This window comes from Talpa occidentalis, unplaced genomic scaffold (genome assembly GCF_014898055.3).
Source record: "Talpa occidentalis isolate TD23 unplaced genomic scaffold, MPIMG_talOcc4v2.1 talOcc4.10, whole genome shotgun sequence".
Lineage (NCBI taxonomy): Eukaryota > Metazoa > Chordata > Mammalia > Eulipotyphla > Talpidae > Talpa > Talpa occidentalis.
This window is the reverse complement of record NW_023600993.1, coordinates 94,690,584-94,715,628: the sequence shown is the minus strand read 5'-3', so window position 1 is coordinate 94,715,628 and position 25,045 is coordinate 94,690,584. Positions and strand designations below refer to the sequence as shown.

The following is a 25,045-nucleotide window of genomic DNA, read 5'->3' as shown; positions in this document are numbered from 1 at the left end:
TGGTGTGTGTTGGAATATCACCTCCCCTGCTGTAGAGGTTCTGCTCCCATTGAGACAGCCTGAGCTGGCATGAGGTTGTATTTCTCTCCACTTCCCAGGCGGAGGTGGCAGTTAGCTGCATTTCTGGGTTTTTATTCCACACTTCCTTTAGTAGCTGCTGAATGTAACGTTTCTTCTGTAAATGTTTATAAACTGTCTATTTTGTGGAAATACTTCATATGCCTTAACCATCGCTTAATTCTTAAAACCACCTGCTTGAGTAGGCTTTTTTTTTTTTATGACAGGAGAGGACACTCAGGTTGAAAGAGGAGGTGTGGTTTCTTCAGGATCAACCAGACCCTCCTGGAGTGACATGATTTCTGGCCACCATGTTTGTGGGTATGATTGATTTTCAGAAGGCTTTTCTTTCTCTCTTCTTGTCTCTACCTCCCTCCCCCTTTGTGGGTCTCCAGGATCCTTCATGATGGTGAACAGCTCTGGAAGGGCCTCTGGCCAGAAGGCCCACCTCCTCCTGCCAACCCTGAAGGAGAATGACACCCACTGCATCGATTTCCATTACTACTTCTCCAGCCGTGACAGGTCCAGCCCAGGGGCCTTGAATGTGTATGTGAAGGTGAACGGCGGGCCCCAGGGGAACCCCGTCTGGAATGTGTCGGGGGTCGTCACCGAGGGCTGGGTGAAGGCAGAGCTTGCCATCAGCACCTTCTGGCCACACTTCTACCAGGTATGGCGTGTTACATGATTTGATTGTTTAAGTAATGACAGATGTGTCTGCCTCTTTCTCTGCCTAGGTATTGTTAGGTTGGGGAAGGGAAAGGACTTTACTTGCTCACTGTTCAACTCATGTTTACGGAGCTTCTCCTCCTAGCCAGGCCCTGCAGATGCCAACGCAGCCCCTTTTTCCTTGGAGTTCATGGGTCTGGGGCAGGAGACGGATATGTGAATAAACAATTACAATGCAGGGGCAAAAATGTGGCCTTCCAGGGTGCTGGAGGAACATAGACATTGCAACTTTTTATAAAATAATTGCTTATAACTACCTGATGAGGGAGGCACTGCTATTAACCCCATTGTGCAGGTGGAAAAATTGAGATTCAGAGTCAGAGAGCCTGGAGACTGCAATGTCCAATCTGTTTTCTCCAATATTGTTCTCAGTTAGAAACACAGTTTTACGAAATATCTGATCCTGTTTCTTGGGGCAGGAAAAATCAAGATGAGCCTGGAATTTTTTTTTCTAGAAACAAAGTTACTTTCAAATCAGTGAGGAGACTAGCCTTAATGACCACTTGAGCAAGGAGGGAGGCAACAATTTCATCAGTTACTCTTTTTTTTAAGATTTAAGATTTTTTAAGATTTCCATTACTACTTCTCCAGCTGTGACAGGTCCAGCCCAGGGGCCTTGAATGTGTATGTGAAGGTGAACAGTGGGCCCCAGGGGAACCCCATCTGGAATGAGTTGGGGGTATTTGGGGTGAAGGCAATGAGGGTGACTTCTCAGAGGAGAGGGCTGCTTGCCTGAATCCTGAAAGGTGAATAATTATCATAAAAGGAAGGGAAAGGCATTTGAGTTGCCAGGAACAGTGCCTGTCGTGGGTTAGATGAGTGAGTGAGATTTTGGTAGAATTTGGAAGCTAAGTGGATTGAGGGACGGTCACAAAGGAAATACGGTGGGAACTAAGCCTGCAGGAGCAAGTGGGTCATGGGAGGCTTTGACTGTCTAAGGAGACCGCATCTATTCCCTCTTCTAGAGTGTGCTACTCAAACCAAAAATGGAAGGTTATACCCCCCTACTCATTGTGGACCCATATTTTTATAAACTGCAATAAAAATGTCACAGCAATGCTGTAAAGTCAGGAATGGACACAGTGCAGGTTTTCTGATTCCAGCAGACTGGGTAAAGGAGGAGTCAGAGTCCTCAGTGGTTTTATGCAGGTCTTTTATTGGGATTTACCTGGTACACAGCAGGCAAGGGTGCTGGGAGCCTGCCAGCCTCCCAGCCCCCAGCAAGTCTTCACTCTATCTAGGCTCTCCCGCGTTCTCTGCTTCTCTCTCGGCTGCTGCTTTCGACTGCTGCTGCCGTCCCCGTGACGCCACCCTTAAAAGCCCAGTCTCAGCCCAGGTGAATCCCATCTACCTCTGCCCACACCCTACTCCAGGTGCCCGCCATCAGGCATGCATTCAGGACCTCAAGGATCCATCATCTATCCTCATGGTGGGAGGGCAGAAAAGCCTGACATTTTTCTTTACCCTACAAATGCCAAAATTCAGTAGCAGTTTCGAGGCACCTCTCCCACTTTCCCTGCTTATCTCGTGCATAGTACCCACTGGGCAGGATGCCGCCCCATGGAGCCTGCCTGTAGGGTAACAGTTCCTGGTCACCTTGGCTTGGGGCTGTGGAAAGTTGTTTTTGTTTTTCAAACAAATGTATGAAGGTGTGACTTGGTATGTATGTCACAGGATCCACTGATTTTAATGTAGTCCAGTGGTTTTTAAACAATTCTGAGTTGTGCAGTGTAAGGGCAGGAAGGGACACAGTGCAGGTTTTCTAGGATCCAGCAGACCAGGTAAAGGAGGAGTCAGAGTCCACAGTGGTTTTGCAGGTCTTTTATTGGGGTTCACCGGGCATATGGCAGGCAGGGGTGCTGGGGGCCCGGGAGGCTGGCAGTTCTCCCTGCCCCCAGCAAATCCACACTCTCTCTGGGCTCTCTGGCATTCTCTGCTTCTTTGCTTCTCTCATCGGCTTCTCTTCGGCTTCTTTCTCAGCTTCTTGGCTTCTGCTGCTACTGGCGTCCCCGTGACGCCGCCCTTAAAAAGCACAGTCTCAGCCCAGGTGAATCCCATCTACCTATGCCCACACCCTACTCCAGGTGCCCGCCATCAGGCATGCATTCAGGACCGCAAGGATCCATCATCTATCCTGATGGCGGGAGGGCAGAAAAGCCTGACATTTTCTTTACCCTACATGCAGCCATTACCATAACCCAATTTCAGAACATTTTTCTCACCCCCAGTCAGACCCCTGGTGCCAGTTTGCAGGTAATCCCTGTGCCGCTATTGAGAGGTCTTAAGTGAGGAAGTGACTGTAGGGAAAATAGTCACTCAGGTTCTTTTTTGCCCCCTGCCGCCAACCTCTACGGCCACCACCCTGTCTCAGTTCCTCCCAGGTGGTATCACCTGCTCGTGATACCGTGTTAACGCACCAAAGCACTGGGCCATGTGAGCATGGGGCGCGCGCTCCTATGAGTACAGACACCTGGGCGGACAAGCCAGCCAGCGTGGGGCGTGGCATATGTAAATATGGACACCTGGGCTGAGTTGCTGGGGGATAAAAGGCAGATCCACAGGGGCTGGGACTCAGTTGCTGCCTCCCTGCCTGCTGGTCTGCTTGTGTGTCCGGTTCCTGCTTCTACATTAAAGGCACGTTCGAGATACTCAAGGCTCCAAAATTCTCTTTTTGTTTGCCTTGAATCAACAATGAACCTGCCCAGCCTGGGCTGGTTGCACAATAGTGACATCTTAATATCTGCATTTTGGAGAAATTTCTCTAGAGTCAGAAGCAGAAGATGGACTGACCTGTGGGTGGCAAGGTGAGTGGCCACCCTAATATCTGAGGGGAGACCTTCACTGGTCCTTAGTTCAACCTCCACAAGGTAGCCCTTTTGGGGGGGCAGTGCCCACAGCATGGGCGATTGCAAGGGAGTAGATAGAGCTCTGTTCCAATGAAGCTATGTACAAAAACAAGTGGAAGGATGAGGTTTGGTCTCAAGGCTGTAGCTTGTTGAATCCTGATGTAGGTGATAAAGCCGACGTCCAGAGATGGATGGTGTAACGGCGGGAATGACACAGGGCAGGATATCTATGACCCGAGCAGACGGGGTGAAGGAGGAGTCCTGGAGCCCTCAGTGGCTTTTGCAGGCTTTTATTGAGATTTACCAGGTAGATGGCAGGCAGAGGTGCTGGGGGGCCGGGAGGCTGGCAGGCAAGTCTTCAATCTATCTGGGCTCTCCGGCGTTTTCTCATCATGGCCTTGTTCTCTGCTCCTCTCGTGGTTCTGCTGGCATCCCCATGATGCCACCCTTATAAGCCCAGTCTTAGCCCAGATGAATCCCACTTACACATGCCCACACCCTATTCCAGGTGCCCGCTATCAGGCATGCATTTGGGACCACAGGGTTCCGTCATCCTAATGGCGGGAGGGCAGGAAAACCCTGGTATTTTTTCACTTATCCTACAGATAGTGATGACCAAGAACACACAGAAAACCATTGGCAAAGCTGAGAGCAGATCCTAATGTCCCAGTCCCAGAACTAACCTCTGTATCACTAGTATAAAATTAATTTCTGTAAGGCCATGGGTATCTCCTGTGAGACCACAGCGTTCCAATAAAAGCCTCTTACTTGGGGCCCAATATAAATGGGTTCCAATGGGGCCCACAGGTGCAAGCCTAAGAAGCAGGAGAAGTGATCCAGGAGAGGGAGATCCATCTCTGATTGGGTGCAGAGGAGGAAAAAAGGCGAAGGCTTCCTCTAGGTCCCAGCTCTGTGGTAAGCATCCTGTCGCACGTATCTGTGAGTAACTCCATGTGTTGGAGAGCATGATGTCCTGGGGTCCAGAGTAGGGGATATTATTAGTAAGTGAGGTCCCTACAGTCCTATCTAGGTCCTCTAGCTCCAGGTTCACTTTTCTGCCTAGAGGGAGAAAAGCTTGCTCATTCTGAGAACTTTCTACCTGCATAATGTTGGGTATGTCCTGTTCTGCACCCCAGTTCTCTCCTTTGTAAAATGTGCAGGGTGATAGGTGTAGAGGGCAGTGCTGTGGGTTGAGGTAGCATAAAAGTAGACAGCTTGTGTGTAAGGTCATGTCAGGCTTAGCAATTGTTGGAAAGAAGGGAGGGGAGAAAAGCAAAGTGGACGGAAGCGTTTGAAGAAATACCCCTTGTTGAGCCGTCCTTGTGATAAGCAGCTCCTCTGGGAGAATGCTCTGTGATTTCCAACTTGTTGGCCACTGCAGCGCCATCACACTGCACTGCACTTCCGCTGCTCTGAGCTTTGTGGTGAGAAAGACCCTAATGCGCTAAGAGCAGCGGTTTAGAAAAGACCCATATCTAGAGTGTGTGTGTGTGTGTGTGTGTGTGTGTGTAGTCAACACTTATAAATGCATGCACAGACACACACAGTCACTAATGGATAGTCTCAAGCCCACACATACCGACTCTGCACACTCAGGGGCGCCTTCCCACGCAGACATCTGGAGCAGAGAAAAAGGGACCCACCAGGAGGTTCCAAGGCATTCGCAGAAAGATTTTCAAAATCACTAGATTTGAAGACCAGACCAAGTGCTGATCCTTCATGTAGGGATCTGTGGACTAAATACTATTTTGGTTTTTAGCAGTGCTGGGTTTGGGACCCTCATGGCTTATGTATTCATTTATTAAAGTCATATTTCATAGTCCTAAAATTGACTTTTAGGCTCTGTAATCAGGGAAGTTTCATCTTTCTTATTAGTGGGCTTTCTGGCACCAGGTGCCTTGGATGGGCACATCCCTCTGCCATCCGCTGCCTTTCCTGCATCTGCTGCAGAGCGAGGGCTTATTAAATGTCGCCTTAGCTGTGCCCCTTTCCAGGTGAGGTGGATTCCATTTCATGTTTTTAATGATTCTAGACCTTCCCAAGATTTGAGAAACAGTAAGAGAACTTTCTTTTATTAATTTTGCAGCCACTTGCTCATAGTACTCTAACCCCTGCCTTGGTGAAATTGCTTCTTAGTCAACTCTTATAAATGCTGTGTAGAATCCTGAAATTTAGGACTCGCCTGTCTTGCATTCAAGTGGATTTGAACTCAGTGCCTTTCTCAGGACTGCCTCTGGCATCTGGCCAGAGGAACTTCATCGCATATTCAGGAGGGTGCATCCTGGGGCATGGGCAACTCCCCCACCCTTTGAACTCCACCCATCCCTCTCCTGCATGCTTCCTCTCCACTAAGAGGCAAGTCTCCCCCTATCAGGCCTCCCTGAATGGCTGCAGGACAGCATGTCTCTCTTGATTAACCCTACTGGTCATCTCTCCCCATGAAAACATGAACGGTCCTCTTCCTTTATTACTGTGGTTATATTTCTTTATTTTTCATTCAGAATTAGCTAGAGAGGTTCCCCTTCTGGCCAATACCAATTCCTCCACTCGTGTCTGATCCCAGTGGATCACCACTCGATCCTGTTTCACTGATCCCTCACCCTCTTGTATTTTATGCTATTTCACTCATTACTCTCTCTCCAATCATATTCCAATCTCTCCATCCCAAGAAATCCCCACTTGAGCTTTTAGCACTTGGCCTTGTGCCGAAGCCAAGCGGCCTACTTGGCTTCTTTAAACTATCTACTTTGTCTTTCAAGGTGACCTCAGCTTGTTCTCTACCTCTAAATGGTGTTTAATTGCCAAAGCTACCACATCTGGAATATTGGTTCTGAAGCGCTCATGAGCTCCAGAAACAAAATGCCTGCTTCCTACTCAATATATCCATTAAGATGTTTAATTGGCACCTCATACTTAACATGTGCAAAAGGAAATCTTGAGGCAACTCTGCGTGTGTGCCCACCTACCCTGTTCATGTCATCTTCTCTATGTCGATAAACGACAGCAAATCATCCAGATGCTCAAGCCCCCCACTGAAGAGTCCTTATTTAGCCTTTTCTTTCCTTCCTTTCTCCTTTCTTAATCTGACAGCAATTCTTTCCATGTTGAACTTCAAAATATCTCCCCAATCATCTTTATTCTCCATAGCTCCCTCTGTCATCAAAACCATTCTCATTTGAGATTGGGTGTCTACAATAGGCATCTGATAGGTCTGTTTGTTTCATTCTTGCTCAGGTGCTCTCTTCCCTGTCAATTCCACAGAGCAGCCCAAATGATCTTTTTAGAATGTAATTTAGATCATGATACTTTCCTGTTTTAAATCTTTCAGTGACTTAGAAAAAAATTCAAGCTCCTTAGTATGTCTTGTAAGACGCCAGGTGTTGTCTCCAGCTTACATACTATATCCCAGCCACACGGTACCCTTCTTGTGTTTCCAGATGATGCAGAGCTTTCCTGACTCAGGGCCTTTGCACTTGTCATTTGTCATCACCTCTTCTTTGGTGTTTTTCATTCTTCTGGTCGCATCTAATGATTATTACTCTTTAGAGTTCTCCCCTGACCCCTCTGAAGAAAGAAACTTTCTCTCCTCTTACTCTGTTTATTTCCTCATACCACCAATCAAAAATGAATTGTTTTACATATCTGTTTAATGTCTATGTTCACTGACTAGCTGTGACATTTATCGGGGCTAGAACTTTAATTGCTTTTCTGCACTTTTATGGCCCCAGATGTATCTCAATATTTGATATGGAGGAGGGTCTCTGTAAATATTGAATGAATGGGGGTGAGCAAGTCAATGAATGAATGTGCACATGGATGGGTAGATGAATAAAGATGCTTTCTCTGTAGTGAGTGGATTCAGAGTTTAGGGAATGATGATTTGTGAACAAGCAATTACAGTATGGTGTGATAGGTGTGACAGTGGAGCTAATTATACAGTGGTACATGTTATAGTGATGATGTAACATGAAAAGAGATACAAAAGAGATACAAGAGTTGCATGGTTTAATGCAACTTAAACCATGCCATTTTTACTATAAATCCAAGATTCTGTATTTCTATTGTAGAAAACCTAGAAAATCTATAAAAGTATAAAGAAGAAAATATTCATCCATAATCTCCTCGTGTCATTAACAAAAATACATCAATAGATGATTACCTTTTCAATTTACCCTCTTACAAGTTATCTGTTGAAGACACTTGACATTTTTTATTTTGTTGATTCTCAAGAATTCTTTTTATGAGACATGATTTAATTTAAGATTTATTTATTCATGCATACAAGAACTGGGGTATAGGCCAGATGCATAGGAGGGTGAGAGGATTTACCAGAGACAGAGTGGGGAGCAGGACAGGTGGATTGACTGAAATATACTACTGAGGGGAGCAGTGGGCGACACAGGAGAGGTCTGCCCCACCATGTGGGATTCTCCCCGGCTGGCTGGGATAGACCCTGCTCTGCAGAGGCTGCAGACAGCTTCACAGCACTGTGCTCAACTGCCTGTACCACCAGGGGAGGCCCAGATTCTCAAGAATTCTTTACGCAGAATAGAATGTTTACTTTAATTTTAAAGATGTATTTATCTATGCATATAAGAACTGGGGTGTAGGCCAGAGGTCAGGGGGTGAGAGGATTCACCAGAGACAGAGTGGGGAGAAGAACAGACAGATGTACTGAATCACACTGCTGAGGGGAGCAACAGGCAAGGCAGGAGAGGTCTGCTGCACCATGTGGGTAGCTCCCTGGCCAGGGATCAAACTCATGCTGCAGTGGCTGGCAGTAGCTTGATAGCACTGTCTTTAAACCCTGCACCACCAGGGAGGTCCAGAATATCTACTTTTTAACTGTACATTTGTTAAAAACATTTTTCTCAGCTCATTTGACTTACTTTTTATTTCAGACTTTTGTTCATTTACAGATCTTACTTTGACATCATAGCTATTAGGAAGGTACTGTATAACTTTTAAGAAAGATTTTTTTAAAGATTATTTATACAATCACTGGGTACAGTCAGAAGCGCAGGAGGGTGAGAGAATTCACCAGAGCCAGAGTGGAGAACAGAACAGGCAGACTGATGAAATACACTGCTGAGGGGAGAAGTGGGTGAGACAGGAGAGGTCTGCTGCGCCATGTGGGATCCTTGCTGGCGACCGGGAATTGAACCAGCGCTGCAGAGGCTGCGGGCAGCTTTGCACCCCAGTGCTCAACTGCTGCGCCACCAGGGGAGGCCCAAGAAATAGATTTTTAAGGTTATTAACTTTTAGCTTTAAATGATTGTGGTTAGAAAATGTATTGACCCAAACCTGTACAGCTTCTTTGAGGGATTTATTGATATTATACTTTAGCCTATTACATAACCTTTTTGTAAATAATCCATGAGCATTTGGACAGAAGTTTCATTCTCCCTTTATATTTATTAACTATGACATTGGCTAAAGTTTTCAAATACTGGTTTATTAAATAGTTTTCTTCTCTTATGACTTTTGACTCAGGCAATTAAAACTAATGTTTTTGTTCATTTAATAATTTTTAATTTTTGGTTGAAATTCTAATTTGGCACTTTTACATGAAGTTTGCAACAACTGTTTTCTGTTTATTTGCATTTCTCTATTATATGTTTGTTCAACTTGTTATTTTTAAGGTTACTGAGTCATTCTGTTTTAGGTGTTTATCTTATAGCATATAATTAGACTTTATTTAGACAGCTTGAAAATGCTTCTCTGTTTTAACCCATTTATATTTATTGTTGTAACCAAAGTGTTCTTTTTTCTTGCTTTTGCCATTTTTGTTACACAAGTTGAATAATTTCAATCTATTTGTTTAAAAATGCATTTCCTGTATTCCATTTTCTCTTTTTTTCAATTTACTTTGCTTTTTGTTTCATTTTCATTACTAAAAATAAATCCCCCAGTCTTCTGTAGAAAGGCTTCTGTTGTCTTCTTCCTTGTGGAATAAGGTAGTTATCACATTTTCATTTCTGCAAACCTTCCCCCTACCCCTTGAACAGTTTTATTTAAGTATGTCTGAAGGTCCCTGTTATCTTAATAACCTCCTCATTCCAGCATGTTGTTATGCTGGTGCCAGCTGCTCTATGTTTGCCACAATTGTCATTCTCAAGTCACTTTACATAATTCCCAGGCAGTCACATGTTGTCTCATTGGTAGATCTTACCACCCAAGGAAGCTGCCTCTCCATCACCACTTCTCCACCAGTTCCCTACTCATTTATTATAGTTGTTGGAACACTAGAACCCACTGAAATTACCAATCTCTGAATCCACAATCCTGGAGTGACCAAATGGACTGCAGAAGGCTTCTATACACATGTTTTCCTGTTGATCTCATTACCCATCTCTATCTACATGCTTGAACTGAAGAGTAACAGGCAGGAGGAAGAGGGTTTATTTTGTGGGATATTGCAGTGGGAGAGATGACAAGCTATAGGGATTTGAATCAGTAATGGCATTGATATCCAAGTAGTTTTGATCTAAAAAATAGTTGCTTTATAATGGTTCAACTTAATAGCAGCACTAGAAAGACAGGGTAGATGTGAGAAATATTAAGCAAACAACAAAAAGGCAAATGAATATGAGAAAGACAGGAGAAGTCCAGCAGAAGTCCAAATCCCACTCCTCAATTATGATGTCCATATTTCAGGAGAGTTAGCCTTTGAGTAATGAGGGAGGCAGTTTGATGGGAAAGCTGCTTAGATAGACTATTTATAAATTGTGTTTGAGGCATGGATGTGATATCTAGAGGGAAATACAGTCAGACTGGATGAGGAAGACTGATATTAGGTGAAAGGTCAAGTGCTTGGGATTATTAGTGAATTGGCAACTATTAAAGGAAGAGTATGTGTAGTAAAAATGAGTAGGGGATCGCCCCATTTAAAGACTGGATGTAGAAGAGGAAGTGCTTACAAAGAACCTATGGTCGAATAACCCTGGATTTATTATTAAAACCATAAGAGTGAATTGTCCTCTGGGTCTCAATAGAAGATTGAACAATATCTACTGGACTTCACAACTGGAGATTATTGATGTGCGTTCAAGAGTAGTTTCAGGACTAGTATCAGGGGCGGAGTCCATATTACAGCGAATTCAAGTTTTGCCATGGGAAGTAAGGATGTGTTGAGGATGAATGTAGATAACATGACTGAGAATTTTAAATGTGATTGAAGCACAACTGAACTGTACTAGAGAAGAACCTGTCACCAAAAAGTAGCCTTTAAGAGAAACCCAAGCATGTGTATGTCAAAGTCAGGATGAAAGGGAGGGTTTGGAGCTAAAGGATAGAGAGACAGACTAGAATAATGAGGAAACCAGAAGATGTATCAGCAGTATTGCCCTGCATAGTGGAGGCAGCAGAGGCAGTGGCTGGTGTGGATGGGGATTAGGGTAATGGGCTAGGAGTTAGAAGTCAGCTCCTTTGTTAGCCTCTGGCTACTTTCCTTGCCTGCTGGGATCAAGTGGATGAATGTTGAAAGGGGAGTAGGTGTGTGCTGTACAGAGTGAAGATGGGTTTGTAGTAGGGTTGACAAAGTTAAAATAAGGGCATGAAGGAAATAGGCTTTAGCAAAGAATGGTTTGGATGATTAGCCAATGGCGTGGGAGGACTTGGGGATTGTTGACAATATAGGAAGTTCCAGGCAGGTTTATGTATGAACTCTAGAAACATTGAACCTGAGGAGCAGGCTTAGGAGGAGAGGAATATGTCAAAATATAGGGAGATAGGATTACCCATTTCTGGGCTGGAGAAGGGCAAGTATGCATGTGTCATTGAAGTTGATTGGAAGACAAAGTCACTGGAATTTGGGATCTTGGGAGTGTTGGCCACGGTATCCACATAGACACACCTCCTAGGTGAATGTAAATGTTGGGTGACAAAGACACCCTTAACTGAGTTTTAAAATCTTATAAGTAACTTGGGTGGGAGTCAGAATGGAAAATTCAAAGAACTTGTTACTGTGGGATTCCTAGAAATCCTTGGAACTTATTTTTAAGAGGTGCTATTAAGAAATCCTAATGAACTGTCTTCTTTGGGGATGAGGAATCAAATCAGGGTAAAACCTCCTTAACTTAGGGTACATTCTAAGCTAAGCTTCTCCCTCACCCTTCATAAGAAAGTTGGGTGTTAGGAAGTAATTCTTCTCTGTGATTCACTTGTAACAACAGTGAAAAAGGTGCAGATTGGGGTCTCCAGGCCATGTTTGGGTTGTTTTTCCTGTATCCAAGCATTCTTTCTAAAATCCATTAAAGCTGTTCCGTGTGGCTGACTTTTCTTTTGCAAGTCACCAGAATGTGGCCTTTTTACCTTGTCTTGAAAACCCAAGGCAATTACCAGGGTAGCTTCCTTGTCTGATATAAGGCCTTTTTGGGTGGTTCTGATGGGAAGCAGAAGCAGAAAGGGTTTGGGGGCTGGGCAGCTTCCTATGATGAATGCCTACAACCACTTGTGCGAAATTGACTCCCTCCTGTGTGTTGCAGGTGATATTTGAATCCGTCTCTTTGAAGGGTCATCCTGGCTACATCGCTGTGGACGAGGTCCGGGTCCTGGCTCATCCATGCAGTAAGTCTGTTCCCTCCTCCGAATGCTGTCTTGCTTCATGGCAGACCGGGTAGCTGAGAAACTGCAATCCCCCCTATTCATTCAGCTCACAAACACATCTCACTCTCTCTTTTTTAATCCTTCAAAAACGCTTACATGTTCAATGCAATCAGTCCTGAATAAATCCATAATTTTGCTGGCCTGTTCAACAGGCAGCACCTAGAGGAATTTGCAAAGAGTGGCAAAACATCTTCGTTTGAATCTCTCTCCATTATTAAGGGAGTCTAAAGTCCTGATTGTTTATTAGTGGGATTCAGACCACTGAAGTGGAAGAATTAGAGGGCTTTGGATAGAATTTTGTGCAATTGTCTTAAAAAAAGAACACCACCAAAACACTGAGAAATTAGCGCACTGTTCACTCACAGGGAAACATACCCCAAAGCTATTAATTCTTTAAAAGTAATTTTAAATATACTCATCAGCTCCCTTGTAGGCGTAAGGAGAGATTTCTCACAGTGGTTAGTACTTATGGTATAGTGTTAAGAGTGCTCAAAGGCCCTGCGGGCCCGTCCAAATTCCCCTGGAGCGTCTCTCTTGGCTGGATTTAGTTTACCATCTTTGACTGGGTTTGAGTAAAGAGCTCTGATTCCTCGGTTCACTATATCTCAGAGGTGACAGGCCCTGGGTGCAGTATTCGAGATCTTGTGACATTTGGTGTGTGTAGGTGGGAGCTGACTCAAAGATATGTGGATGGGGATGATAGCAGCCTCTAGGAGGGCTAACTGGGGTGTCTCCCCAATTTGGTAGTATGCTACAGAGGAAATTCCCATTAGTTTCTGGCTCTAGTTTCTGCTATTGACCTTGGTGCAGTTTGCCATTCCCTCAAGAGATGTCCTGTGTCATTCTCATTCCAGCCTTCTCCATGTTGCTTTCATTGAAATGACTCTACTTCTGCAACAAGTTTGTCAGTTCCTCCAACATCAACATTCCTTTCCTTGGCACTAGAACACCATTGTTTGACTTATTGCTGGAGCACCATCTCTGGAGGCATTTGGGACACGTTCACAGGGTTTTGGCAAGATAAATATGATCACTGTACCAGGGAGTCCTCCTTCCCAGAAATCGGCCTTCCTCCTGGAGTGCTCAGCTTCAGCTAGACTCTCCATTAGTCTGGCCTGAGAGCCCAACTCTCTGGGTCACTTCCTGAGTTTGGGATTATTTTCAGATGTGTCTCTCAATCATGTCTGGCAAACGTTTCTGTAGAATCACATCTCGTGTGAAGAGAGTCCCCACAACCTACCCCACCCTGCCCACCATTCCAGCAATGCAGCATTTTTGAGTAGATGAGTTCCCCTCACCAGGATTAAGTCTTCCCCTTCCTTGACTCCTAGGAATTAGCATCAGTTAGTTGCCCATTGGAGAAGGGTCTTCGGTTTCAGGCTGGGCTGACGTGCTGGGTGGTGTCTACTCTGTATGTGGCCACTTCTCCACACATGCTCTACCCTCTGCAGCCCAGGTTTGCAGTCTCTCTCAAACAAATCTCAGTCTTTCCCAAGCTGGGCTTCCTCTAGAGGACACTCACCTTGACTTGCATTCCTACTTACCCTGTGCTTGGTGCTTTCATTTGCTCTTTCTAGTATGTGGTATGTGGCTCTTGCCGTAGATTATGGCCTGACTCTCCCAGGACCCCGACACTCGGCTCTAAAGAGAGTGTTCACCTCTAGCTTGAGACCCAAGCTTCCTACTCTCTCTTGATCCAGTCTCAACTTGGCCTTAATGCCAAGCACTGTCCATGGTTTCCCTTGACAGCCAAATGCTTCTTTCTCTATAAGAACTATACACAGGAGAAGGTTTTCTGGATGGAGTTCGGAGCTGTCTTCCTAACTCCAAAGCTCATGGCTCCTCTTAGAATTGTAAGGGCTGCTCCTGAATTTAGGATTCTCCTGGCTTCCTCGACTCCTCCTGCCAAGGAGTGTGGGTTGCATGCTCGCAGAATCACTGAGAGCCAGTTACCCCACAAATGGGCCATGGGATACAGCTCAGGAATACATAACTCTGGCTGTGTTCCTGCAAGATGTGCTTTGGCTAAGTTCCACTCTGATGCTCAGGCAACTTGAGCTTAAATTACCCAGAAATCAAAATGTGATCATTTTAATATCACAGAAATCAATTCTGGGATAGTGGCTGGAATTGGAAACAATCCATTTAAGCATATGTACAAATACTGGCAGTGCATATAACTCATCAGAGGTGTGTCTACAGCTCATGTGGAATTGGGTAGAGTCTACAGAAGCCCCTTCCCAAGACCTGGCTCTGTCTGTCCATATCCAGTCCAAGTTTCTATTTAACCTTTCTTTCCACGAAGAAATGATTGAGCACCAGAGCTCCTGCTGGGCGTAGGAGATACTAAAGTGATCACAGTGGGTTAGATCCTTGTCCTTATGGTGTTAACTTAGCACAGGGGGAGAAGAAGGAAAGACAGGAAATGCATGGCTAATATTAAATAGTAATTGACATCAAGGAAATGACTGATACAATTTCAGACAGTGCTAGTGCTCTGGACGGGGGTGTGGGCGGGATCCTCAGAAAGTGTGGTATTTTTGAAGGTGTGTTCTGAGCAGACACCTGGGTCATGGGAGGCAGGTCTCTGCATAAGGGTTTGTTTGGGCAGGGAGCTCCTCTGCCAAGCAAAGTACATACAGATGCTCTGCCATGCTCCAGCGAGGACCTGCGTGCTGCTGTCAGGTCATCCCGGGTATCGGGACACCAAGGCGAGAGACCTCAGGGACTGTTGGGGAGGAAAGTAGTTCTGACCCTCCAGGACCCTGGATGTTATCATGACCAATTTAGATTTTTAAGAGCAGGGAGGTGTCAACTGGCAGAATTTGTGCCGGGACTGATGTCATCTCACAGACTTGCTAAAAGATCACTTTGGCTGCCCTGTGGAAATTGAGTTGAAGGGGAATAGATAAGTCAAGACAACTATTAGGAAGAAAGTTCTGGAGTCTTGGAAGAGAGGGTAGTGGCCGGACCTGGGTGTTGTTAGGTTTCCACTTATCATTTGACGTGTTTATGCACCTCCCTCTACCCCAGGTGCTGTCCTGACAGAGTCAGGCAGATTCATCCTGTGCCCTCACTGGGCTTCCACTGAAATCAGTGAGACAGACAATGAAACAAATAATCAGGTCACCACAGATGACCTGATCGACAGATTCATTTTGCTGTTAGTTTTGTATTAGTTTGCTTACAGGTGCCACTAAACATCCCAGATTGGGTGACTTAGATCTAAGGCTAGAAGTCCAAGCCTAGACGTCCACGGCAAAGTCGGATCCTGTCCTTCACCTTGGCTTGCGATCTCTCTGTGTCCTTACATGGTCTTCCCTCTCTGCACACATTTTCTCCTATAAGGATACTAGTCAGATTGGATGAGGATCTACCCTAACCACCTCATTTTATAATCGTTTCCTCTGTAAATTCCCTGTCTCCAAATGCAATCACAGTCTGAGATGCTGGGCTTGAATCTCCAATATATGAATTTGGGAGGAACCGAGGGCAGGCAGTGCTATGATGAGGCACAGAGCATGGAGGTGGGGTAGTAGTTTAGTGACGAGGGAGAGGCAGCTGGTTTTGTTTGATGGGTTGGATTGGGAGGCGGAGATGTCACAAAGGGCGCCCACTTAGATTTCTGGCTTCAGTGGCTGGGTGGTGCAGGCTGAAGGTGGTGAGAGTCTGGGGAGAATCAGGCACCAAGTTGCCAACCACTCAGGGGTAGTGGGTCTGCTTGTGGGGTCCAAGGCAATGCACCCCACATGTGGCTTCTGCACTGTCCTTTGACTGAAAGTGCTCCCCGTCCCCTTGACTCCAGCTTTAGCATTAATACATTTATGATTTCACTCTAGATTGTTAAAAATTGAAATATATTGAGAACTATGCATTCTCTTTATGTCCTCAGGCTTTTAAATTCTGTACTTCTGTCTTCCAAATCAGGTTTTCTATTAACATATGGTCAGCATTTATCATTAAGCGAGTCCACTAAATATGCCAAGAGTTCCAGGGCGGGTTTGTGTGTGATGTGCAATTGTATTCGACTGATTTAGGCTGGGCTTTATGATTTTAGAGATGGCCTCACAGCTTCCAAAACCGGACCACAAGACAGGTGCCATACTCAGAGAAAATTATTTTCTCTTACACACTCAAAACTCTCGTCTATTTTTAATTATTATTATTTTTAAAAAAGATTATTTATTTATTTATACAAGCACTGGGTACTGTCAGAAGTGCGGGAGGGTGAGAGAATTCACCAGAGCCAGAGTGGGGAACAGAACAGGCAGAAGGACCGAAGTACACTGCTGAGGGGAGCAGCGGGCGGCAGGAGAGGTCTGCGCACCATGTGGGACCCTCCTCTGGTGGCTGGGGAGCAGCTGGGGATCAAACCGGCACTGCAGAGGCTGCGGGCAGCTTCGCAACCCAGCGCTCAACCACTGCGCCACCGGGGAGGCCCTCTCGTCTATATTTTATAGCCCATTTAATGTTTTTGTATTATTCTCAAAGTATTTTAGCCACAGTTACCCTCTGCCGCTGTTTCTTGGTGTTAGCCGTTAGCAGGGCTACTGTGGTTATAACCGTGTGTGATAAATGTCAGCACAATTTCCACCCTGTTTTGAAGTTTCTAGCTCCTGTGTTGACTGTTAGCATTTTATAAATTTTTCCTTTTTTTCCATCTCACCCTCACAGCGCCATGTCCCTGGGCCCACAGACAGTCTGCAGCACGTACTGGGCTCTCTTCTCCTTCGTCTGGCTTCCTACCGAGCACTGTCAGGTTTAAAGAGTGAGATAAAGGGCACAATAATGTGTCTTCAGATGCTGCACTGACATCTGCAGGAGTTTAAATGTCACAAACATCAAGGCATTTTGCCCCAAATGCACAGCCAGCTTTCTGTTAACCCCAAACCACAAGCTGGTGGCTGGGCTGCACCTCAGGGTCCACTGTGTTTTCCAGAAGGTTGATGACTGGAAGCTGCTGGCATCCTTCCTACCTCAGAGCTGTAGATGCAGGGGGACTTGCCCTTGAGAGAGTTGAGTGCAGACCTCAGAGTATGGAGCTGGAGGGATGATGGGGCTCAGAGAGGCCAGGGACTCAGATGTGCTGAAACAAGACCCCAATATAAAGAGGTTCCCCAGAGAGAGCCAGCTCTCGTGAGCTAGGGATGAGCTAGGGCTCGCAGCACAGAGACAAGGGTTAGGACCACAATCTAGATAGGGGTCATGTGATCCTGGAGGGGTGGGAGTGTCATCGGACTTATGGGGCCAGACTGCTCAATATAGACCACTGGGAATTGTTCATAAACTTACGTGAGAGCTATGTATCAGAGACCACAAACAAGAAGCACTGCTGCTCATGTGCTTTAAGTCTGCCTGGTTGTTTTCATAAAATTCAGCCTAGATTTTAGAATGAGAGTTTTCAGATTGAAATTTCAAGTTCTTACCTGTCTTGAGAAATCAGATGATTGGCTACCTTGAGCCAAGCACTCTTGCCTGGCCTTTGCTTCCTGCATTTAAGTAGCAGCTGCCCCTTTTCAAGTACTTGCCTCTTCTTTTTGCAGCCCCCAAATTGAGGCTGGTGTCAGTTATCAGTATCGTGCTTGCAGTGTTTGTTTTCTTCTCTAGAGAAGTCTTTATTTTATCCAAGTTTCTATCAGATGTGGGGAAAGTGAAAGGTGGGGTTTGGAGGTGGTGGATTTTTTTGTTTTGTTTTATAACTGAATCACTTGATTCATTTACTTAACTGTCTGGCGTCGGCAGATATATGAGGTCAACATCTCTGCTGAAAATCATCAGGGATTTGTCAGAACATGATCACTAGGGGCCATTAATCCTCTAGGTTCTCTAACACTGAACCATAAGGGAGGGAAGTGGAGGATGTGAGGAGGGAGGAATCAAGGCTGGTGTGATGGTGAGAATAAAGGGAAGTCAGAAGCAAGGGGCACTGGTCCCAAGAAAATCCATTTCTGGTTGCATAGACCCCAGAGGTTAAGCCACTTGCTCAGTGTCCCCGAGGGTAGAAGGGACATCCCCGAGAGACCCAGCATAGGGCCTCCCAGCGCTGGTGTTAAGGGCCTGCTCTGCCTCCTCCCATTAACCCCCGGCGGAAGTGGGCACACCAGCTTTACTCTCTTCCGCTTGAACTGGTGGTTCCAAAAATAACTTTACAGAATTTTCCAGGAGAGCAAAAAGGAAACAATTCCAGACATCAGAGCAGCCTGGCATTTGTAGGTTCAGCAGACACAGGCATCTCCAAGGAGCCCGAAGGAAGAGGGTTCCCCTGGGCCTGGGGCTCTTGACACTCCCATAGCTGTGGGATCCTGAAGGTAGCAGGCAGCATCTCTGAGCTCGTGGCATCTCAGCAACTGAGCAGGTGTATGATTTGGCCCAGCAGACCTGCCTGTCAGGTCAAGGTTCTCAGCTTCTGCTGGGCCTGGTAGGTGGAGATGCAGTTTGGTAGATAAGATGGTTCTTATCGTGACTTCCATGAGAGAGATGGCACAGAAAGGCTCACTCGTGGTGAAATACTTGGCAGCACTGAGAGTAGCTGGGAGAGTCAGCACAGTCTTGCCTGTGAACTTTTCCTTTGGCCGCTGGGGTGCAGGTGACCCTGGGGTGCAGCACCCCAGAGCAAGAGAACATGCTAATTAAAGGCTGAGTTTTGGGTTAAAATGGACCTGGACTGAATTTTGTTTCTATCTCTTCCTCACACTGTGTAGCTTAATAATTGTGTTTGCTTAAATGAAATTAAATGAATAATTTAATAACAGCATGTCTGCTTACAGGAATGTTATGAAGTTAAATTAGATAAAACACATGAAGATGGCATTGTCGGAAGTGTCAGTAAACAACATTGCTGTTATTTGCCCCTCTGGATATTTGAATTCCTCTGGAAAGGGGCAAAGACCCCCAAATGTCTGTGATCCACTTAGTAACTCTACTGGGTCCCTCTGGGGGATGCCCATTTATTGTAGATTAGGTAAAAATGGTCTTTGGCACCACCACAGCAGGTGTCTCCACCTTTCCCCCCTCCTCTGCTCTTCACCTTCCTCATCTTCATCATCACTGTCATCATGAAGACCAGGCATGTGGGTCTCCAGCTCAAAGGTGCTTCACTTCAGTTATTTTTTTGTTCTGTTCATCCGGGCTATAGGGTAGATTCCTCTATGGTGAAGCCTCCTGCCCCCACCTCTGATTTCTCCTGATCGTGATGGTATTGCCCAGCAGCTAATAATCTGAGTTTTGAGGTGCTTGGAGACCAGGATTCATTGTCTTGGGTTTCCCGCTCTCTGGCTCTATGACTCTGCCTAGCTCTGCAACCCCTCACAGCCTTACATTTCTGATCTGTAAAACAGAGAGTGCCCAGTGCATGGTGCTTGTGAGGTTTAAGTCATTGATGCATGGAAACTCTTAGAACAGTAAGTACCTGGCTCATCGTAATTGATGAGTTGACAGTAGCTTTCACCAAGACATACCACCTCCTCAGCACAAATACCCCCACCCCACCCTGCTCAGGTCCCAGTGCCCATCCTGAGTTGCCGTGTACTGAGAGGGAGGTGGTGCAGGCTGTTGAACTCTGTCCTCATGTGCTCTTTGACCTCTCTCTTAGGAAAAGCACCTCATTTTCTGCGACTCCAAAACGTCGAGGTGAACGTGGGGCAGAACGCCACGTTCCAGTGCATTGCTGGTGGCAAGTGGTCTCAGCACGACAAGCTCTGGCTCCAGGTAAGGAAGGCAGTGGCCCCCTCCTCACACCTGCGTATTCCTTGGCAAGGGAGGAAAGAGTGTGCTGTGATGATAGGGCTTGGTGGGTCAGGCGGAGGGCTGTTTTTTGAGGACCTCTTCTCCTTGGATGATGCTCTTTATCCATGATCTTCTTCAATCTAAACCTTCTTTCTGTTCTGTGGGCAAGCTCTGTCCTTTTGGCCTGGGTTCCCAGCTAAGCAAACTGAGTGTTTAGATTTTGGGTATGTAACATCGTAATCTTAACTGGAGCAATCTTGGTTTCTTGGCATGCATCAGTTTCCTTTGTGAGGGGTAACTCCCGTCCATAGCATCTGGATGAAATTAGAGGTCACCCTTCACCAGAATATTTCACTAAATGAGCAGAGCCATTTGCTCTGACCATGACCATCAGGAAGGTCTCCCAGGAGGGCATGCTAAATTTTAATCTGTTTCACTCTTATTTTAGCTTTTGAGACTACTCCCAAAGCCAGAGGGGAAAGGATTTTTTTGGTGGAGGTAGGAGAGAGGGGTGGGAAGCAGACACAAACTGTTAGAGCACCGTGCATGTCCCCTCAGTGCTAGCAGAGACACTAAGTGCTAAGGTAGCCAGATAGGAGAGCTGTGCTGCTCAGGGAAGGCGCCATGGCCACCTGTATTTAATGTATTGGTATTTTTAACATTTTCTGATTTTTTTTAATTTTTAAAAGATTTATTTATGCATTTTTTATTTATGCATTTATTTATACAAGAACTGGGTTGCAGGCCAGAGGCATGGGGGAGTGAGAGGATTCACCAGAGACAGAGTGGGAAGCAGAACAGGTAGATTCACTGAAGTACACTGCTGAGGGGAGCAGCAGGCGAGACAGGAGAGGTCAGCTCTGTCAGCAGGCAAGACAGGAGACGGTCAGCTCCTGGCCGGGGATGAACTCATGTCACAGCAGCTGACTTTAACCCCTGCACCTCCAGGGAGGCCACTTGGTTGTTTTTTATTTTAAACTACTTTATTGAGGTATAATTGAGATACAGTATTTAAAGTATTTTGAGAAGTTTTGACATAGGTTTATATGTGAGACAGTGACTGCAGCCAATATAATGGACTACCCATCAGCCCAGAAGTTTCTTTGTCCTCATTTGTTACCCCTTCTTTCAGCCCCTGTCAACCTCATTGGTCCCCAGGCAATTCTGGTCTACTTTGTCACTGTATATTATTTGCATATTTCAGAATATTATATAAACAGCATCATGCAGTATGTACTCATCCTTCATGCATCATAATTATTTTGAGGTTCAACTATGGTGTTGTATATCTTAAACATTTGTTGTTGTTGATAAATATTCTACAATTTCTTTATCCATTTGCCTGTGGGTGGACATTTGGATAACTTTTTTTTGGCTATTAGAAAAAAAAAAAGATGTCATGAATATTCAGGGACAAGTCATTAATTACATGGACACAGACTTTCATTTCTCTTTGGTAAGACCTAAAAGTGGACTGACTGGGTCATGCGGTAGGTGTGTGTTTGACTTTTCAAAGAATTGCCAAGCTCTTTCCCAAAATGCTTGCACCTTTCTCCATGCCTATCAGTGGTGTGAGAGGTCTAGTTGTTCCACATCCTCCACATCCTCACCAATGCTATGGTTCATCTTTGTGGTGTCCGTCATTTGAATAGGAGTTAATGGTAGCTGGTTATGCTTTAAGAATTCTTTTCTCTTTATGGCTAATGATGAACATCATTCCCTATGCTCCTTTACCGTCTGTATATCTTCTCTGGTGAAATGTCTATTTAAATATTTAACTCATTTTTTATTGGTTTGTTTGCATTCTTGTTCTTGAATTTTGAGAGTTCTTTATATATTCTGGATACAAGTCCTTTGTCAGGTGACATCCTCTGAAAATATGTTCTCTCCTACTGTGGTTTGTCTTTTAATTTTCTTAATAGCATGATTTGAAGAGCAACTTATTAATTTGGACAAAATCCAATTGATCGTTTCTTCCACAGTTTTGGATTTTGTTTTTGACCCCATTTCTAAGAAACCCAAGGTCACAAAGTTTTTTCCCTAAAATTCTTTCTAGAAATTGTATAATTTCAGTTTTTACATTTAGGTCTATGATCCATTAAGAGTTAATTTTTGCATATGATGTGAGGTATGCATTGGAATTGATTTTCGTGCATTTGAATAGCTCAATTGTTCAAGCATCATTCATTTATGAAAATGATTGTTGTATCATTTTCATCTCCATTTATGTGAGACTATTTCTGGTTTTTTATTCTTTTTCCATTGATCCATTTGTCTATCATTCTACCAATATCACATTATTTGATTACTGTAGCTTTGCAGTAGTTTTTAGTTTTGAAATCAGGTATTGTCAGTCCTTCAATGTTACTATTTTTTTTTTCAGGTGACTTGGCTATTCTAAAGTGTTTGCATATCCATATAACTTTTAGAATCACTCTGCCAGTTTCTACCAAAAAGCCTTTTGGGATTCTGTTGAACTTGATCACAATGATTCTATAGGTCACTTTAGGGAAAACTTATCTTAGCAATAATGTGTCTTCTGACCATTAGCATGGCATTTTTCTTCATTTATTGAAGATCTTCAGTAATTTCACTCAGTGTGTTTTTGTAATTTTTAGTGTACAGTGTCATACATACTTTGTCAGACTTATTCCCTGAGTATCTCATATTTTTTATGCCCTGGTGAAAGGCATTTTAAAAACATCAATTTCTTATTTTTCAGTGCTAATATATAGAAATACAATAGACTTTCATATATACAATAGACTTTCATGTATAAATCTTGTATTCTTTATCCCTGTCAAATTCACCATTTATTTATAAATGAATTAAAATAAAATTCGAGTCATAGGTCACCCGCCTTATAGCCACATTTCAAGTGCACGGTAGCCATGTGTATCCAGTGGCTACCATGTTGGACAAACAAAAATGGAGAATATTTCCAACACTGTAGGAACTCTTACTGGAGGGGACAGCTCTAGGAAGATGTTGCCTCTGATTGAAAGAAAAAGGAATATTTCTTGAAGAAATATTGACATAGTTTGGGTGTTGGTCCCTAACCCATACCCAGCACTCTAAGCTGGGAATTCTGGCCTGGGAATTCATAGTATCACTTCTGTTCTTGCACTTAAGTCCACTTCCAGCCACTGGGAAATCCCAGGACACAAGGAGAGAGAGCACAGTTCTTCCTTGCTCCTTAGCAGTGCACTAGAGTGAAAATAATGGTAATGTCTGCCCCTCCTCTTCCTGGGCTGCCAGCAGACCCCAGGAGAACAGAGTAAACTTCCACGTGTCACCTGAGTATTAAGTAGTGTTATTTACTCTTTTCATTCTAATTAGTATTAAAGTGCACTAGGCTCCCGAGGAGTTCTGTCATTTCCACACCATTGCCTCACTTGGGTCCCGAGAATGAAACCAGTCAATCACAATACCTTCAGCAACTTTATTTGGGTCTTCCAATTATTTTATGATTGCTACAGTTATTGCTGCAGCTCTGAAAGCTGTGCCCCAAACCTGGGCTCTATCAGTGGAAGGATGTTAAAGCAGAATGTAATTGAAGTCTTGAAGAAAATAGGTAGAAACACCCAGAGTGGAACTCTTGCAATCTTATTTATTTACCTGCTTTTCAGTGTAAACCAAATCTTATTTCACAGAACATTTTTCAGGTGGCTTACAATGGGACATAAAATATGACAAGATAGCATAAATTAAAAGTGAGGCAATGCAAGAGAGAAGGAAAAGAACACAGCAGAGCTGGTCACAATGCAAAATCTGCCTTTTTCCCCCTATCTGCTGGTGGGTCACAGGCGGAGCACACAGCACGGCAGCTGCCCACGGATGAAAGGAACCTCGTCAGATGCACAGGTTATAGTGTCCGCCAGATAAACACAAACCAATTGCTTGAGAAAATTCCGGCTGTTCACATAGAGGCAAGACAGTAATTGTTCCCAGGAGTGCTCATAATGACAATGGCGTGTGATGCTGCGAGTGTGCTCTACCACAGCCTTCTTGCGGCCACACGAGGATGTGGCATAGTCTTGTTTCACTTAAAGATGCTCAGTGTAAGAGGCAGCCAAAGAGGGCCAGTGGGGAGGACAAATTCCCAGTCCTCTGTGAATCCATCTCCATCCAGGATATTTTCACCCTATTGGCGAGTCAGTGGATTTGACAGCTACTTCATGGAAACCTCCTGAAATACTGTCTCCCTTGTGTGTATTTCAGAAAATATTGGGAAGTAGACAGTACACACTGTGCTCTCTGGCCCATGCCTGCTTGGCAAGTTAGGTCTAGACTTACACTCAGTGGTGCAGGTGGGAGTAGGTTAATATCTGTCTGGAAAACAGGAGGGGTCTGCCGTGACACCTGGTCTTTGGAAGACAATGGCAGCCCCCACCTGAGACAGGCCAGGGCCGTAGTTGATTTCTCAGCAGGTATTGCTTGGGATTGTTCCAGCACCTGAAGGAGAGAGCTAAGACTCACCCAAGTTCTGTCCTGTTTAACAGGGCTGGGGGGACATAGCCAGAGGATTTCCAAAGAGAATGAAAGAGGCACATTGTGGCCCAGAGAATCTCCACACGACACCTGTCTTTGTGGAAGACCTTGCCGCTTGCTCTTCTCAGTGGCTCCTGAGCAGGTGCTCCATGGCCCCAGGCTCCCTACAAAGGATCTGCTCACTTGTAGGCTTGTACAATAATTGATGCCTGATGAGACCCAGCAATGAAGCCCTGTGTCCAAATGCTCTGCTCACATCTCCAGAAGGGCAGCAACATGCACTTCCCAGGCACTGGAGAGGGGCAGACCCTAACCTGGCAGGAAAAGGCTTCTGCCTGTGATTCAGTAGTGCCGGGGCTGGCAAGATAAGCAGAAGTGAGATAAGCAGTCCTCATGGTGCTGCTGCTTCCAGTAAACCTGTTTTCTTGTTTCCGCAGGGCTGGTCCTGGCTCTCAGGGTTGTGGGTGTTCTGGAACCAGCTCTGCCTCCTGTGTCTGTAGCAGGTGTCTCTTTTATGGGGTTTCTGTTGAGACCCCAGTAACCACACCACGAAGCAGTAGTGCTAAATTGGTGATAATACCTCTGAGGCCGAG

The 25,045-nt window shown here is 45.0% G+C and overlaps 1 protein-coding gene across 2 annotated transcripts in view; it reads left to right on the top strand.

Moving 5' to 3' along the window:
• PTPRT (protein tyrosine phosphatase receptor type T) overlaps positions 1–25,045 on the top strand; it is a 917,718-nt gene that overhangs the window by 339,062 nt on the left and 553,611 nt on the right. For both annotated transcript variants that reach the window (XM_054697687.1, XM_054697683.1), the window contains exons 3-5: positions 453–724; positions 12,116–12,197; positions 19,828–19,943. In XM_054697687.1, coding sequence (XP_054553662.1) covers positions 453–724; positions 12,116–12,197; positions 19,828–19,943 — 470 coding nt within the window. The remainder of the gene's footprint in view (positions 1–452; positions 725–12,115; positions 12,198–19,827; positions 19,944–25,045) is intronic.